At 61.0% G+C, this 14,834-nt stretch overlaps 7 protein-coding genes across 7 annotated transcripts, besides 17 other annotated features; all 7 read left to right on the top strand.

Annotated features, from left to right (window-relative positions):
* Positions 1–120: 120 nt before the first annotated feature.
* Positions 121–154: a microsatellite.
* Positions 155–186: 32 nt separating this feature from the next.
* Positions 187–236: a microsatellite.
* Positions 237–799: 563 nt separating this feature from the next.
* Positions 800–1,894, top strand: Tco025E_00568 (uncharacterized protein; the record flags this gene model as incomplete). The annotated part of the gene is made up of 1 exon (XM_029367508.1): positions 800–1,894. The coding sequence occupies one exon, from the start codon at positions 800–802 to the stop codon at positions 1,892–1,894; it is 1,095 nt and encodes a 364-aa protein (XP_029232400.1).
* Positions 1,895–2,272: 378 nt separating this feature from the next.
* Positions 2,273–2,304: a microsatellite.
* Positions 2,305–2,315: a sequence feature (A-rich).
* A 68-nt stretch (positions 2,316–2,383) lies between these two features.
* Positions 2,384–2,413: a microsatellite.
* A 90-nt stretch (positions 2,414–2,503) lies between these two features.
* Positions 2,504–3,100, top strand: Tco025E_00567 (uncharacterized protein; the record flags this gene model as incomplete). The annotated part of the gene is made up of 1 exon (XM_029367507.1): positions 2,504–3,100. One exon carries the CDS (start codon positions 2,504–2,506, stop codon positions 3,098–3,100), a length of 597 nt encoding a protein of 198 aa, XP_029232399.1.
* Positions 3,101–3,543: 443 nt separating this feature from the next.
* On the top strand, positions 3,544–4,992 carry Tco025E_00566 (flagella associated protein; the record flags this gene model as incomplete). The annotated part of the gene is made up of 1 exon (XM_029367506.1): positions 3,544–4,992. One exon carries the CDS (start codon positions 3,544–3,546, stop codon positions 4,990–4,992), a length of 1,449 nt encoding a protein of 482 aa, XP_029232398.1.
* Positions 4,993–5,285: 293 nt separating this feature from the next.
* Positions 5,286–5,311: a microsatellite.
* Positions 5,312–5,409: 98 nt separating this feature from the next.
* Positions 5,410–5,438: a microsatellite.
* Positions 5,439–5,750: 312 nt separating this feature from the next.
* Positions 5,751–6,854, top strand: Tco025E_00565 (zinc finger family protein; the record flags this gene model as incomplete). Its single annotated transcript, XM_029367505.1, has 1 exon — positions 5,751–6,854. One exon carries the CDS (start codon positions 5,751–5,753, stop codon positions 6,852–6,854), a length of 1,104 nt encoding a protein of 367 aa, XP_029232397.1.
* Positions 6,855–6,940: 86 nt separating this feature from the next.
* Positions 6,941–7,000: a microsatellite.
* A 143-nt stretch (positions 7,001–7,143) lies between these two features.
* Positions 7,144–7,222: a microsatellite.
* A 180-nt stretch (positions 7,223–7,402) lies between these two features.
* Tco025E_00564 (uncharacterized protein) lies at positions 7,403–11,260 on the top strand (the record flags this gene model as incomplete). Its single annotated transcript, XM_029367504.1, has 1 exon — positions 7,403–11,260. One exon carries the CDS (start codon positions 7,403–7,405, stop codon positions 11,258–11,260), a length of 3,858 nt encoding a protein of 1,285 aa, XP_029232396.1.
* An 11-nt stretch (positions 11,261–11,271) lies between these two features.
* Positions 11,272–11,320: a sequence feature (GA-rich).
* A 472-nt stretch (positions 11,321–11,792) lies between these two features.
* Positions 11,793–11,815: a microsatellite.
* Positions 11,816–11,844: 29 nt separating this feature from the next.
* Tco025E_00563 (uncharacterized protein) lies at positions 11,845–12,408 on the top strand (the record flags this gene model as incomplete). The annotated part of the gene is made up of 1 exon (XM_029367503.1): positions 11,845–12,408. The coding sequence occupies one exon, from the start codon at positions 11,845–11,847 to the stop codon at positions 12,406–12,408; it is 564 nt and encodes a 187-aa protein (XP_029232395.1).
* A 52-nt stretch (positions 12,409–12,460) lies between these two features.
* Positions 12,461–12,490: a microsatellite.
* Positions 12,491–12,513: a microsatellite.
* A 45-nt stretch (positions 12,514–12,558) lies between these two features.
* Positions 12,559–12,597: a microsatellite.
* A 251-nt stretch (positions 12,598–12,848) lies between these two features.
* Positions 12,849–12,910: a microsatellite.
* A 59-nt stretch (positions 12,911–12,969) lies between these two features.
* Tco025E_00562 (putative ataxin-2) lies at positions 12,970–14,628 on the top strand (the record flags this gene model as incomplete). Its single annotated transcript, XM_029367502.1, has 1 exon — positions 12,970–14,628. The coding sequence occupies one exon, from the start codon at positions 12,970–12,972 to the stop codon at positions 14,626–14,628; it is 1,659 nt and encodes a 552-aa protein (XP_029232394.1).
* A 92-nt stretch (positions 14,629–14,720) lies between these two features.
* Positions 14,721–14,766: a microsatellite.
* A 35-nt stretch (positions 14,767–14,801) lies between these two features.
* Positions 14,802–14,834: a microsatellite.

The following is a 14,834-nucleotide window of genomic DNA, read 5'->3' as shown; positions in this document are numbered from 1 at the left end:
CCCGATTGGCGGCAAGGATGTGTTTTTGTTTTTTGTACTTCCCGAAAGTTCTTTTTTGGATTTACTCTCGCCTTTTTGGTTTCGTTGGTGCTAATGCTTTTTTCCCCCCTTCCGTTTCTTTGCTGTGTGCGTGTGGGTGTGCGAGTGTGCGTGTTTCCGTTTCTCCCCGCCACTTCACGAGGAGGCCCGCTGCCGCTGCCGCCGCCGCCGCCGCTTCTCCCCCGCAGCTGCTCCCGTAGAGGAGGCGGGAGGCGGGGGGGGGGCGGCGAAAAGGAGGCGATCGTGTGTGGGGGAAGCAACGGCTGAGCGGGAAAAGCAGAGACAGGGATAATAAACCAAAGGGCCAGAAAGAAGGAAAAAAACGCACACACAACTAAATGAAACGAATACGCAGAAAAAGAGCCGCAGTTTCTTCGTTATAGTACCTCCTTTTGGAGAAGCAGGCGAATCTTTTTTTTTTCTTCTAGCTCTGTCCCTATTTTGCTCATTATTTGCATATCTTCTGCCCGGCACTCCCCACACGCACACACAAATACGTGCAAAATTGCTCACCCGCTCAGCAGTGGTGCTGAGGGGCACACCTGACCCCGCGGGCTTCTCTCGCATGCATGTATCCGACCCCTTCTACTTCTCGTGCTCTCAGTGGGTGAACTCTGGCAAAGGTGGGCGATAGAGCGGTGCATCGTTCCAGTGCCATTAGAGGCATAAAAAAAAACTGGCCAGTTTTGGGGCCGCCTATAGAAGTTATCTTGAGACTGCTTTACTAGTTGTGTGGGCGTCGTGTTCGCTTGTATTCCGCATGTTCCCGCGGATCTGTTGCGCAGTGGCCGTGCTGACGGCGATCACCACGGTAGCCACGGCGGGCGAAGCTGCTTTGCAGAGTAGATGTGCCAGCAGGCCCATTTACTACGCGTCGGAGTGTCTTGAGATGGAAGAGTGTGCGTGGTGTTGCGAGAAACCTGTGGGGCGGCAGTGTTTCGACAAGTTGAGCTCAGCCTCCTCGGCGGCGGCATGCGCCGCGTATGCGATTGTAAATAATACCAACACCACATGCGGGGCCCTTTGCGATGTGCCCCACGGCGACTGCGAAAGCTGCGAGGAACGAAACTGGTGCTACTTTTGCATTTCCTCGTCCATGTGTCAGCCGCCGTACGCGTCGTGCGCCAACGGCAAAGTCATCCAGTCTTGCAGCATGCGGGAGAAGAGAGATGGAAATGCCACGTACTATTTCGAGATTGTCGTCAGTGTGGGAGGGGCACTGATGCTGCTCTCGTTCCTTGGCGGCGTGGTGCTGCTGTCCCTGCAGGCGCGTCGGCAGCAAAGGGAGGAGGAGCCCCAGTTGGACGACGAGGGAACACCGTTTCTCCGTGACGCCGGGTCCGCCGAGGACGCCGCAATCGCCCGAAATGATGCGGCGGCTCCGTCGACGCCTGCTGCCGCGGCCGCCGATGCCGCTCCCCCGCCCACAAGCGACACCCCCGCCGCCAATCACAGTGCCGACGAGGACAACACCAACGACAATGCGGGCCTTCGCAACACGACGCCTAGTGGCGCGGGTGGTGATGATGGGGGGCGGTCGGGGCCTGTCGCGGCGGAGGCTGCCGTGGGGTCCCCTGCAGCACACGGAGTTAGGGAGGGCGGGGCCGCAGAGGTGCATCTGCTGACACCCCGCTCAGCCAAGGTGAGCACGACGGATGAGGATTCGGTTTGCTTTCTCTGCCTTGAGTCCAGCCCCTCGGTGACGTTTCTTCCATGCTACCACACCTGCTGCTGTGAGGAATGCAGCAACAAGCTACGCCCCACCCGCGGCGATGTGTTGACGTGCCCGTTTTGTCGAACCAAGATCGAGGCGATGGTGAGCCTGCATAGTGTCCTGGCGCACGCAGGCTTGTAGTGACGCCCCTCGCTTTCCACCGCCACCGCCACGCTGCAGTTGCACACATGCAACGGGGGGAAAAAAAGTGTGGTTATGGTCTTTTCTCGTGCTGCAGTGTCGAACGTTACGCATTGGTTTAGGAAGGGGGGTGTAGTGGATATGTTTTTGCGTGGTGGACAAGAAAAGGGCGAATGCAACTTTGCTTAACTTCACCATAGTTAGCTGTGTGTTTTTTTTTCGCGTTTTCGTTCCCAGTGTGTCAGTTCCCTGAGAGGCGATTGCTGCCCCAATCGTGCTCAAATAGGGGAGTAGGGGGGGGGGGATTATTCCCGCCAATGTCTGTGTTGTGTGTGTTTTTTTACTTTGCCTTGCTGCCGGCTCGTTGGTCAGTTTTCTTTTTTGTTGTTGTTGTTGTTGTTGTTTTTTGTCTTTCTCTTTTCCCCTCCCTCACTTTCATAGTTGCCTCGCTGCGCGTGTGCGGAGGTGTGCGCCACTGTGTGTTGTTCGTCTCTCTCTCTCTCTCTCGCCCCTCTCCCTGTGCGTGCACACACTTCTTTTTTGGCATCTTGGCCCTGCTCTTTTTTTCTCTTTCTCTTTATTTGTTGATGGGGCTTGCGCCAGTCGCGCATGGCCTCAACGCGGTACAAAGTGATCGAAAAGCCGGGCGGCCTCGGCGAAGTTGTGCAGGTGGCCGTGCGGGACGTGGGCGTGAACACCGGGGGAAACACGCCCGCCCTTTTAGTCTCGCCCCTGCGGGCGCCTGCCACGACTGCCGGCGCCGGTGTCCCCTGCCCGGGCGACGCCGCCGCGTGCGCCGCCTGTGCACGCAGGCAGCAGCGCGTGCAGCAGTTGGAGGCGCGGGTGGCGCAGCTGGAGCTGCAGTTGCGCGTCAACAACGTCCTGGGTGCTCTGATGAGTAGTCTGGAGGCGCAGCAGGCGGCCCCCGGAAGACGCGGCGGCGCAGGCCGCTCACGCTCGCCGCGTTCGCGTGGGTCGCCCGGGCAGGAGGCGGGGGCCGCGGCGTCGGATGTGACGGTGCTGAAGATGATGCAGGAGGAGCTCAAGCGGCAGGACCTGATCCACGCCCTGATGGACCTCCTGGAGCGCCCAACGCATGCGGAGCGGATTGAGATCATGAAGCCCGTGTCGAAGACCGCGCTGACGCTCTTGCTTGCCCCTCCCAAGGGTGCGTCCTCCGGCGCCGTGGCAAAGGCGACGATGTAGAGGCGGGCACAGCCGCGGAGGGGACGCGGCGGGAAAAGAAAAAAGAAAAGAAAAAATATATATCAAGCAGAAGGCCGGGAAACCGCGGAACCGGTCGCGCAGCGATTTGATTGGCCGTTCCAACGACTGCGTTCCGCATGGGCTGCCCGACGGGAATTCCTTTTTTTTTTTTTTTCGTTGCTCGGCGGGGTGGCTTCTGTTTCCGTCGCTGCTGCCGGCGTTGATGTTGATGATGGCAATTTTTCCTCCCTCGCACCGCCCTCGCCCTTTTTTCTCGCGCGGCATTTGCTTCTGTGCGCCAGCCTCCGCGCCCGCCGCCCCCTCCCCACGCATTGCGCCTCTTTTGCTCCTCCCTTTCCGCACGTGCCAGAAGAAAAAGAAGAAGAGCGGAGGGGAGAAAAAAAAGTGGTGGGGCGAAGGAAAAGGAAGAGGCGTCTACTGCGATGGCCAACATGATGGCGCGGCTCAGCGGTGGTGTCTTTCCACCGCGGCGCCCCGGGCAGACCGACGGAGACCTCCGCAAGGAACTCAACGAGCGCAAGGCGCCGCGTGACTCGACGATTCTCACCCGCACCGAGCTGGACATCGTGCGCGACATGATTGCCGGGAAGACGGTGATGTCGTCGCCGCTTCAAAGCACCGTGCGCACCCGCACCGCCGCCGCAATGGAGCGCAAGCAGCGCATGCAGGAGTACGACGCCAAACACCGCCTGCACGGCGGCGAGGATAAGACGCTCGACGACATTGAGGAGGAGCAGCAGCAGCGACTTCACCTGGAGCGGGCGAAGAACCTCATCGACGAGCAGTTCGAGGAAGTGCGGGCGATGAACCAAATTGTGATGGAGGCAAAGTGCCTCGCCATCCGCAACGCGCAGCTGATGGAGAAGAAGCGCGGCAAGGAAGCGGAGCGCAAGCAGGAGGAGGAGCTGGATCAGATGATGGTGCTTGAGTCCAAGCGGGCGCAGCGCCTGTACGAGGAGCGGGAGCGGGAGCAGGTGGAGGGCCGCAAGAAGAACCTCGCGGTGATCCGGGCGCAGCTAGAAGAGCGGGAGATCGACCGAATTCGAAAGCTCGAGGCCCACCAGCAGGAGCAGGAGGCGATGACGCGCCACATTGAGCGGCTGCGGGAGGAGGAGGCCGCGGAGAAGCTGCGCAGGCAAGAGGCCGCGCGTCGCCTCATGGAGGACGCCGCGCTTTCCAACGCGGAGCAGATCAAGCTTAAGAAGCGGCAGCAGGAGCTGGAGCTAGAGGAGGAGAGGCAGGTATTGGAGTACATCAAGGCGAAGGAGGAGCGGGAGCGGCGCTTCGCGGAGGAGCAGCAGCGCATCCGCGACGAAAAGGAGCGGGAGGTTGCCAGGCTGCGGGCGCAGCAGCAGCGGGTGCAGGACAAGCAGGCCGAGTTGGATGAAATTCGCGCCAAACGCGCCCAGGAGGCACATGCGCGAGAGACGCGGCGCAAGGAGAAGGAGCGCAAGGAGAACGAGCGGGCCATCCTGCAAGAATTGGCACGCGTCCGCGAGCAGCAGATGGAGGAGCGCAAGCGAATCAAGGCGGAGCAGCACCAGCAGGAGCTGGAGGAGCTGGAGCACATCGTCGCTGTGCAGAAACTTGCGCTTGAGAAGGACCGGGAGCGGAAGGCGCGGGCGCGGCATCTGCACGAGGAGAACTCCCTGGCCGTGCTCAAGCAGATCATGGAGGTGGAGGAGCGCCGTCGCCGCGAACGTCACGAGCACGTGGCGGAGGGCAACAACCTCTTGATGCAGATGCGGGACCGCGAGGCGGCTATCGAGGCCATCCGTCAGCGGAAACTTGCCGAGTTAGAGGAGCTAGGTGTGCCCGAGGAGTACACAAAGGCGCTGACGAAGAAAATCAAGGTGCGGGGCGCTCCGTGACCCACTTTCGCCCTCCTCCACGCCCCGCCGACGCCCCAAGATCAAGGGCAGGCTTTTCCCCCTCCGCTTCTTCACCCCCACGACGAATACTGCCGCTGCTCAGTAGTATTACCGCCAGCAATGAAGACTGTAGAGAGAAACAGTTGTTATTGCATGCGTGCGGGGTGTGTGTTGTTCTGGTTACTTGCTTCCCCCGATGGCCTTTCCCCAGTTCCCGTCACCTTTCTCTCAGCCTTCTCTGGCGAGGGGTGGGCAGGGGAGGCAGAGAGGCAGAGCCATAGAGAGAGAGAGGATGTGTGTGTGTGTGTGTGTGGTTGTGGGAAGGTTTTTTATGTTTGTTGTCTTACGTCTAGAACTGCGGCGGGCGAGATTTATGTATGATAGTGATGGATGTATGCTCTCCCGCACAGTCGGCGTTTTTTTTGTTTGTTTGTTTGTTTGCTTGTCGTACTGGCGTTGCTGCCCGGTTGTTTCGCTTCACCTCTCCGCCCTCTGTCGCGTGTGTGCGTGTGTGTGCCTGCGACGGAGGGCGGAGAGGTGGGCGTTGTGCGGGGGGGCCGCCTCCGACTGCTTGCCGGCGACACGCGCTGCAGCCCCTGTGCGCTCCTCCCCGTCTCTTCCTCCTCGGCAGCGGCAGCGCCGGGTGCCCCGACGGCCTGGGCGGAGGGGAACCGCAAACACACGAGGCTAAGAAAGGGAGGAACGTGAAGAGAAAAAGAAAAACGAATAGCACAGAGGAGGGAAACGAAGGGAGGACCATGGGGAACTGGCTGACGGCGGCGGCGCGGCCGGCGCCGCCGGCACCGCAGCGGCACCTGGTTGGGGGGCCGAAAACATTTTACCTCATCTCCGGTGGGCCAACTATCCGCTACACTGGCCAACCGCCCATCACCGGCCCGCTCATCTTCAACGTTGACACCGATCAGCTGGACGACGGTGAGGCGATTGACCGCGCCGAGACGATTCAGCTGCCAGTGGCCGTTCCGTCACGGCAGTCGTTTCGGCTGACGCAGTTCGACCCGAAGAATAGGGAGTCCGGGTTTCTGCTCTCGTTTTCGATTGCCATGTCGGAGCCGGGGCAGACGCTTCGGGTGCTTGCTGGCGTGGACGTTGACTACCGCGTGGGGGAAGGGGTGCAGCTGATGCAGTCGGAGCGAAGCCAGAACCCGTTTTGTTTGTTTGAGTTCGTCTCACCGGAGGAGTTCCATGAGAAGATTGAGGTTTGCGAGCCTCTGCACATTGAGCGGCTGAAGAAGGCCACTTTTAGATTTGCGGAGAACCGGGTGAGGTGCCTGACGTACGCCCCGATTGCTATTGAGCTTTTGTACGAGGCACCCGCGGAGGAGGTTGCCCTAAACACGCAAAGCTTTGCCGGCGCGGCCAACGCCGTCCCCGTCTCCGCCTCAAGGCGGGAGTTTGGGGCCGGCGGAAACCACGGCGGTGCCAAGGCCGCCGGCGCGAGGTCCCCGCCGACGGTGCGAATAGTGCAGTACACCTTCCTCGACATTCCCGACGGGGCACGGGGGCGTGCCTCGCTGCCACACGGCGAATCGCCAGGTGAGGCGCCGCGGCCGGTCTATGAGGCAAAGATGGTGCGGCAGCTGCTGCAGCACGGCACGCAGGTGTACGAGCTGGACGACGTCTACGACCTTGGCGGCGACTACGACGTTATTGACAGCAACGACGAGGAGGAGGAGTCGGCGGATGTCTGCGTCATTTGCCTGATGAATGCCCGAAACACAACAATCTTGCCGTGTCGCCACATGTGCCTCTGTTACGAGTGCGCCAGCGTGTTGCGATTTCAGCAGAACAACCGCTGCCCTGTTTGCCGCGGCAATATTGAGCGTGTCATGACAATTTGAGTCGTCTTGCGTGAGGCTCTGAAGCAAACGGCAATGCCGATGAAAGTGGGGAGGAAACTCTCATTTGCTCAGAGACACACTTTCGCGCATACATATATACATACATACGTGCATGTATGAATGCCTGAATGTATGCGTGAATGCATCAGGTTTGGTTTTCTTTTTCTTGTGAATATTAAGAAGGAGCTTCGCATCGTTGTTTTGTTTACGCTATTTTGTTGTTTTGGTGGGCTTTGTTCCCGCCCACTGCTTGTTGTTGTTACTCGCCCGCATCGTTTGATACAGCCGCTGCTGCTGCTGCTGTGTTGGTGGTGGTAGTGGTGGTGGTGGTGGTTGTTGTTGTTGTTATTGCCTCTTTTTTTTTTGTTTTCCCCCTTCCCATTTCCTTCTGCTTCCTGCCGTGTGATGAAAGCCGTCTCCTTTCGGCGCATTCCCCCTTCTCTTCTGTTTTGTATCTCCACTCCCGTCGCTGCCTGCCGCCGTGGGGCCGCAAGTTTTCCTCTCTTTCTGTTCCTCTTCTCCTCCTCCCCTTGCAGGAGGTTGCAGTCATGCCGCACGCAGCGACAGCGGCGGCGGCGGCTGGCAAAGACGAGAGCGTTGCAGGAGCACCGGCCGGCGCGAGCTGCCGGTGCGGCAGTGCGGGCAGCAGCAGCGCCGCGGGGGCCGCGCGACCCTCGCGGCGCGCGTTGCACCGGAAGGCCGTGAAGAAGTTTAATGAACGGCGGAAGAAAGAAGCGCAAAAACGTCTGGCGGAGGCGCGCGACGGGGCGCTGCTGAGCCCCTGCGAGGCGAGCCAGGCCCACGCCGGCAGTCGTGGAAGAAGTCCCACCTGCAACCACGACGGGCGTGTGGAGGTGCTGCCCACCGCAGCACTGACTCGTGCGGGCCCCCTGGCAAAGCCGGCGCTGGCACATAAGTGGGAGTTTGACTTTTTCTTCCGAACGATGCCCTCGGAGTTGCTGCAGACGCGTGCGGAATCGATGGAACGGGACGCCGCCTTGTCTCCGCCGTTCTCCTCCTCCTCGGCGTCGCTCTACAGGGCGGAGGAGCAGTCGCTTGTTGTGTTGAAGGAGGACGAGCAGCGCAGTCCGGGCGGGTCGATGCCGCTGAAGGCCCTCATGCAGAGCAGCATCACAAAGAGCATTCATGTGCGGCGGGTGGAGGGGGTCCCGCCGCTTCCCATGACGCGGCCCATGCAGGCTGGCACCGACCTGGATCAGCCCACCTGGAACTACCTGCTGCCGGACACAACGTACAACGTTCACCAGCACGCCCCTGGCTTTGAGCGCGACGAGAACGCGGCGAAGAGGTCGCTGCTGTCCTGCGCCGTGCAGGAATGGCGCGGTGGCGAGGAGAACGTTCTCCTGCTCTCCACAGGGGAGGCGCTGCGGAGTGTGTTTGAGTCCGCCTACTGCCATGAAAAGTCACTCGCGTTAGAAGTGAGGCGGATGGGGCCCACTTTGTTGATTGACTCGCACAGCGCAAGGGATTTTCGCACCAGGGTGCGTGACATGCGTGAGAAGGCACTTCTGGGTAAAGCGCTCTACCGCATCCACAAAGACGTCTTCTCTTCGACGGAAACAAAGGGCGGCAACTACAGTGGGGCGGGCGGTGGGGTTGTGGCGCTGCCGACGCACCGCGTCGGGTCACTCGCGCTGTCAAAGGAGTTACGAACGCTGAGTCGCTACTCCCACATACTCTCGTGGGAGATTGGGCGAATGGATGTGCTGGTGGGCATTGACACCCCCATTTTGCTCGACCGCAGCGACAACACGGAGTCCGTGCTGAAGTTGGAGGACGCCTCTGTTGTGATGACGCCGCAGGAGATCCAGCGCGATGCGCTGCGCTGCTGGTTTGACGCGACGCTGGCAAATGTGCCGCAGGTCGGCATCTACGTCCACAACGACGGCATTATTCAGCGCTACGAGGTGCGCAAGGTGCAGGAGTTGCTTGGAATCGTGGAGGGAAGCATGGCGACGGCGGCCATGAACTTCACGATGAATGTGCTGCAGTGGCTGGTGAAGCAGTGCGGGAAGGACGGCATGACGTACGCGGTCATACGCAACTACGAGTCGGGGCTGCTGGAGATCTACGAGTACTCCCGAGACGAGCGTCTCGAGAAGTTTCTCCCGGAGGATGCCGCGGGAGCCACAGACCCTAAAAACAACGCCGGTTCCCCCAGCGGCGGCAGTCGCAACGAAAAAGAGGAAGAGGAAGCCGGGGTTGGGGCGAACAGCAAGGCGGAAGCAACGGAGGAGGCGCGGCACGCCGAAGAGAACGAGCGGCTGAACTGGGGGCTGGCGACGATGTGCTTTCGAATGGGCATGCATCTCAAGGACTCGGAGGCGAAGGCGCCGGATGCACTGTCGCTTCTGCTGCGCAGCTTTGCCGTGTTTTTCATGCAGCGCGCGAAGATGGATGAGGCGTGCACCCACGTGTGCGAGATCGTCAAGTGCCTCCCTGCGCTCGTCGGCCGCCTGATCAGCAATCGCAAGGCGGCACTTGAGGAGGAGGGCGGCATCATCCAGCTGCCGGAGCTCTACCGAGAAGCCTTGCTGACTTGTGGCCGCTTTGAGGTGCGTCTTGAGGAGGCCGCGTACGACGTGGCGCTCAGCGCCGCCACACGCCGGGCCTTCTTGCGGTGTCTTCTGCCGTGCAGTGCCGCGGTGTGCGTGTGTGTTGCACGCGCGATGGAGCAGTTTGCCGTGGAGCGACGCGTGTACATGCGGCTGCGGGCTGAGAATAATCGCGGCAGCAACGTGCACATCCACAGCCTCATTGCGAAGGATCTCCTGCAGGTCGTCGTGGAGGGCCTCGTGCGGCTGGAGCAGATGAGCCGGGTGCTGAACAGCGACGCCGCCCTGACGCAGGGCCCGCCGCCGGCCGACAACGTGGAGCCGCTGGCGCTGGTGGATACGCGCACGGAGGCAATCAACGTGGCCCCGCTTGAGGCCACCGTGTGGGAGCTCTACACGGACGTTGTGCTGCTTGTCATGGGCGACCGCACCCCGTTCACGGCGGAGGTGCTGCTGGAACTCAGCCGCCGTGTCAAGTCTCGCGAGGAGGCACGTCTTCGTCGCAGCCGCAGTGGCAACAGCGCGCGCACGCAGAGCAACGACAACAACAACAGCGACGGCGGCAGCGGCAACGGCAACGGCAACGGCAACGGCACGGAGGCGCCCATCGCAGGGGCGTCGACGCTTGCGTGGCTCTCGGCGATCACGCCGGACGTGGTCTCGCTCTCCTTCACCGCACTGCGCTTCCTCACGAAGGTGGGCCTCCAGTCCAAGCGGCTGCTGCTAAAGACGGGGCAGGTGTACTACCATGTGGGTCGCCACTACTTCCTCACAGACCGCTACACCAAGGCGCTCGAGTCGCTGCACCGGACGCAGTCGCTCTTCCACGCGATGCAGCAGGCCCCAGCCGGCGCCGTCTTTGGCGACTGCTGCACCTCCTCCGCAACTGTCACGCTCCGCGACGTCCAGCAGGCGCTGGGCGAGGTGTACGTTCGCATGGCACGCCTTAAGTCCCGCCTGGCGCCGGCCGAGATGAAGCTGAGTTTGCAGCAGCCGCTGCTGATGGGGGAGGTGCGGGCGTTGTCGCAGGAGGAGGAGAAATTTTTCCGTCACGCGGTGGACGCCTTCACGAACTGCGAGGCGAAGGAGCAGCTGGCGTCCGTCCTGAGAACGTACGCGGCGCGACAGATCAGCCAAATCGCCTTTAGTGGCCAGCAGGCAGACGCGGCAAAGGGGAGGCACATCTTTTCCATGCTGCGGAAGGCCGGGGAGCTAACTTGCAACAGCGACGAACTCGACTGGGAGGTGCTGCGGCTATTTACCTGCGCGGCACATCACGCGGCGCTGCGGCACCGGGCGGAGCAGATCGTGTCGCACTGGACAACGCGCCTTGGGGCGGCCGAGGGTGGGTCTGCGCACGTGCCGCTGAAGCTCATGGGCAGCGTGCACCCGGTGGAGAGTGCGCTGCAGCTGGCCCTCGTCTCTCTCTCCCAGCTGGAGGCAAGGAAGACGGCGAACACGCACCAAGCAATGCGGCTTGTGCGTGGGTGTGCCGCCCATCTGGTAATTGCAATTCACGACGCCCATGTGGCGGGCAAGTCGCCCGGCGCGCCGCTGCTTCGTGCCATGTCCACCTGGAAGGCGCGCTGCACCCACGAGTGGGTGTGCCGCGTTGCAATGATGATGAGCCTTCGCGCCATGCGGGCAGTGCTGCGGCTGCTTCCAGGCGAGAAGGCGTCGGAGGCGAAGCAGCTGCTTCGACGGCTAGTAGACATGGAGGAGGGCGAGCGCGAGATGCAGACAAAGTCGGAGGTGTGCGCGGGTAAATGCCAGTTTTGGCGCTTCTCCGAGACCCTTGTTGAGGCCTTGGAGGGTGTCGCGAAATGGTGACCATATTCCCTTTCTTGTTGTTGTTGTTTTTCTCCTTCTTCTTATTCGTCTTTGTTTGTTTGTCGCCCGCATTGTGCTTCCTGCTGCGGCGACGCCCCTACGCGCCTCTCTGGCTGCGCCTGTGCTAAGCAGCCTGCGTGGGGCTCGCGGTCCACTGCGACCCCCGCTTTCCCTCGTCCCCCTTCCTCCTCCCTTTCTTTTCTTTTTTCTTTTTTTCCATGCCGGCGGTGTTTGTGTGGGCGCGGTGGTGCATCGTGCGCCGTCGGGGGGGGCGTTGAACGCGTGGGAGGCGGAGGAGAGTTTGGGAGGGGACGACAGACGAGGGAGAGAGGCCAGAAGGCACGAGCGGAAAGCGGGCGCGAGCCTCTTCCTCTCTTTTTTATTATTCTTCGTTTTTCTTTTCTTTTCCCCCTCGCACTCCGTTGGACGGGCGTCGTCGCCCCACACGCTGCCTGCTTCTGCCTCTCCCTGCCGCGTCTTCTCCGCCCCGCCACCAACAGCGTCTACGCACGAACAACTGACACGCGTGCAGGTGTGTGTGTGTGTGCGTGTGTGGCTCTTGCGAGGGGTGTAGCGAAGGCGCGATGCAACGTGTTGGCTGCGGTCTTCTGCGGCCGCGGCAGGGCTGCAGCCGCCCGGCGGTGCTTCACTGCAGCCTGGCGGCCATCTCGACTGGCGTCTTCGACCACCTGCCGTACCAACACCGCCGGCAGCACGCCTTCAACACTCTCCCGTTGCATGACGCCAACCGGTTCGGCGGCCGCACCGCGTACCTGCGGGAGATTGGCCCGGTGAACATAAAGAAGAGCGGGCGGCGCTTCAAGAAGGACCTGCGGACGGTGCAGTTTAACGTGGACGTGTGGTGCGCGCAGCAGACGCTGCGGAAGCGGTGGAAGCAGCGGGACTGGGAGGTGGTGGAGGTGCCGTTCCGGCTGGCGCCCGCGGAGCAGCGGCGCGTCATACCGGAGATGTACACCGACGTGCCGCAGATGACGGACCCCGAGCGTCACGACTTTAGCAACATTCGGAGTAAAGTGTACGACCGCGAGGAGCTGCAGGGCGTGCTCTTTGGGGCCGCCGGGCCGCCGCCGTACCCTCCCCTGCAGCGCATCGACAAGCAGGCCATGACGTTGGAGAAGTTCCTGTAGGCGGAGAGGAGAGAGGGACAAGCGCGAGCATCGCCAGGAAGCAAGACGATGGAAAAAAAAAAGAAAAGAAAGAAGAAAGAAAGCGGGAGAGAGAAAGAAAGAGAGTCGTGTACGCCGTCTATTGTTGTTGTTGTTTTTCTTCCCCCTCCGTGCCTCTCTCTCTCTCTGTGTGTGTGTTTGTGTCTGTCTCTGCCTGCGGGTGTGTGTGGCCTCAGTGCTTCTGCCGCTTTACTTTTCGACTTTGCACAACGTTCTGCCTCGTGGTTGTTTTTTTTTTGTTTTCCCCGTCTGACGTGGCTTTGGCCGCCACGCACGCCAGAAGCACGCGTGGTTCGACGAAGGAAGCAAAGTAGGGAGTTGCTTGTGTATCCAGCTGTGAGCACCGGCCAGCCGAAGTGAAGACTCGCCTGCAGGAACAGCCAACGAAGCAGCGAAGGAGCAAACGAAAAAAAAAAGCAACTGCAAACAACGAAAACAACAACAGCGACAGCAACGAAAAGAAGCGAACGCCTTTACGGAAGGAAAGCTTTTTTTTTTTAAAGGGCGTCTAGTCGTATTGCGATGGACACGACATTTAGCAGTAATGCAGACCGCCTGGAGTACCTGTACCTGAACTTAGTTGGGCAGCTGGTTCAGGTGCGCCTGGTAGATGGCTCGGCTGTGGAGGGCATCTTCGTCTCCCGCACAGACGTCGACGCGGACACGGAGGCAGGTATTCTGCTCTGCTGCACCCGCTGTCTCCCCTCGGCGAAGCACAAGCCGCTGGACCCCTCGTGCCTGCAGTTAGAGGAGGACACAAGCATCCCCTACCGGGACATAGTGATGGTGGAGGCGCAGAACGCAAAGATCCGCACAGAAGTGCCCGGCCGGGCGGACACCACCCGCAGCGACTACGCCATCACAAAGATCGATTGGGCCGATGAGGGCGCCAATGAGCTGCTGGACAGCGAACAGCACCAAACAGGGGCGTGGGATCAATTCGAGGCAAACGAGAAGAACTTTGGGGTGAAGACGTCCTACAAGGAGGAGATCTACACCACCCGGCTGGATCACAGCAAGATCACAGAGGAGCAGCGGGCCCATGCGGATCGTGTGGCGCGTGAAATCGAGGTCTCCGCGACGCGTGGCATTGCCCACCGCATGGAGCGTGAGGAGGTGTTGAAGGATGACGGGGGCATGGACGAGGGCGCACTCCACTCGGATGTGCAGCGTCCGCAGGAGAAGAAGAAGACCTACACGCCCCCCGTTGCCGCCGCACGGAAGGTCATCGGCGAGCTGCAGCCGGCGGCCTCTGCGGCGGCGCCAGTCGCCCCGGCCGCCGCAGCCGCAGTGATGGGGGTAGAGGATAACGCGATGCGTTACAGACGCGGCGAGGAGGAAAAAATCGCAATTCAGCATGACAACCACCCAAGGTCTCCTGGCTTTAACCCGGCGGCGGCGCCGTACACGCCGATGAAGCCCGGAGGCGCTGCCGCGCCTGTGCTTGATTTTATGACGCTATTGGCCGACGCGATAATGAGCAGCGACCAGTGCTACGAGGCCCCCCCCAACTGGCCTGGCACTTGCATGTACTACGACCAGGACGATTCGTCGTACTCGCAGCAGACCTATGAGAGTGCCGCCGTCCCACAGAGCATGGGGGCGGCGGCGCAGCAGATGTACATGGGTCAACAACAGGGTTTGCCAACGCACCATAGAGCCTATCAGGGAGGTGGGGGGCGCATGAATCCGGCCCAGCAGATGCCAATGCATCACGTGCATGCCCAGTCATTTCATCAACAGCACCAGCAGCACCAGCAGCACCAGCATCAGCCCCAGCATCAACATCAGCAACCGCCGCAGCAGCCGTTCCACGGCTACGGCAATTACATGCCGCCGCATCAAAACAACGCAGCCATGCAAGACTACCCGCCCAATAAAGGGGGCCCGCCAGGACCTATGCGCAGCAACATGCGGCAGCCAAAGGGCAGCAGCGCCTCCCGTGTAGAACCGCAGCAGCCGGTTAACGCCAACACTTCCGTTGCCCCGACGCCAGTGCCCACCGTGGATAGCACGCCAAGCCCCGCCGCAGAGGTGAAGCACGCACCGAAGCTGCAACGTGGTCGCGGTGGTGCCGCACCCCAACGCGGCGACGCGGGCGACGGCGCGGGCGAGACGGCGGGCGGTAACGCCGGTGCCGCCACTTCCTCCGCTGGCCCAAAGAAGCGGAGTGGAAAGTAACAAGCGCCACCGTTAAGGGGGAAATATTCTTTTAAAAAAGGAGAAAGAAAGAAGCGGGGTGAGAGGGGTAAGGGGACAAACAAAGGAACGCCAACAACAAAGCAGCAAATACGAAAAAGAAAACGAAAAAAGAAAAAAANANANANANANAANANANANANANANANANANANAGAGAGAGAGAGAGAGAGAGAGAGAGAGAGAGA

This window comes from Trypanosoma conorhini (assembly GCF_003719485.1).
Source record: "Trypanosoma conorhini strain 025E chromosome Unknown Tco_14.4_contig_00013, whole genome shotgun sequence".
In the NCBI taxonomy this organism is placed as follows: Eukaryota; Euglenozoa; class Kinetoplastea; order Trypanosomatida; family Trypanosomatidae; genus Trypanosoma; species Trypanosoma conorhini.
Note: the sequence above shows the minus strand (reverse complement) of the source record. Positions and strands in the feature narration are given on the sequence as shown.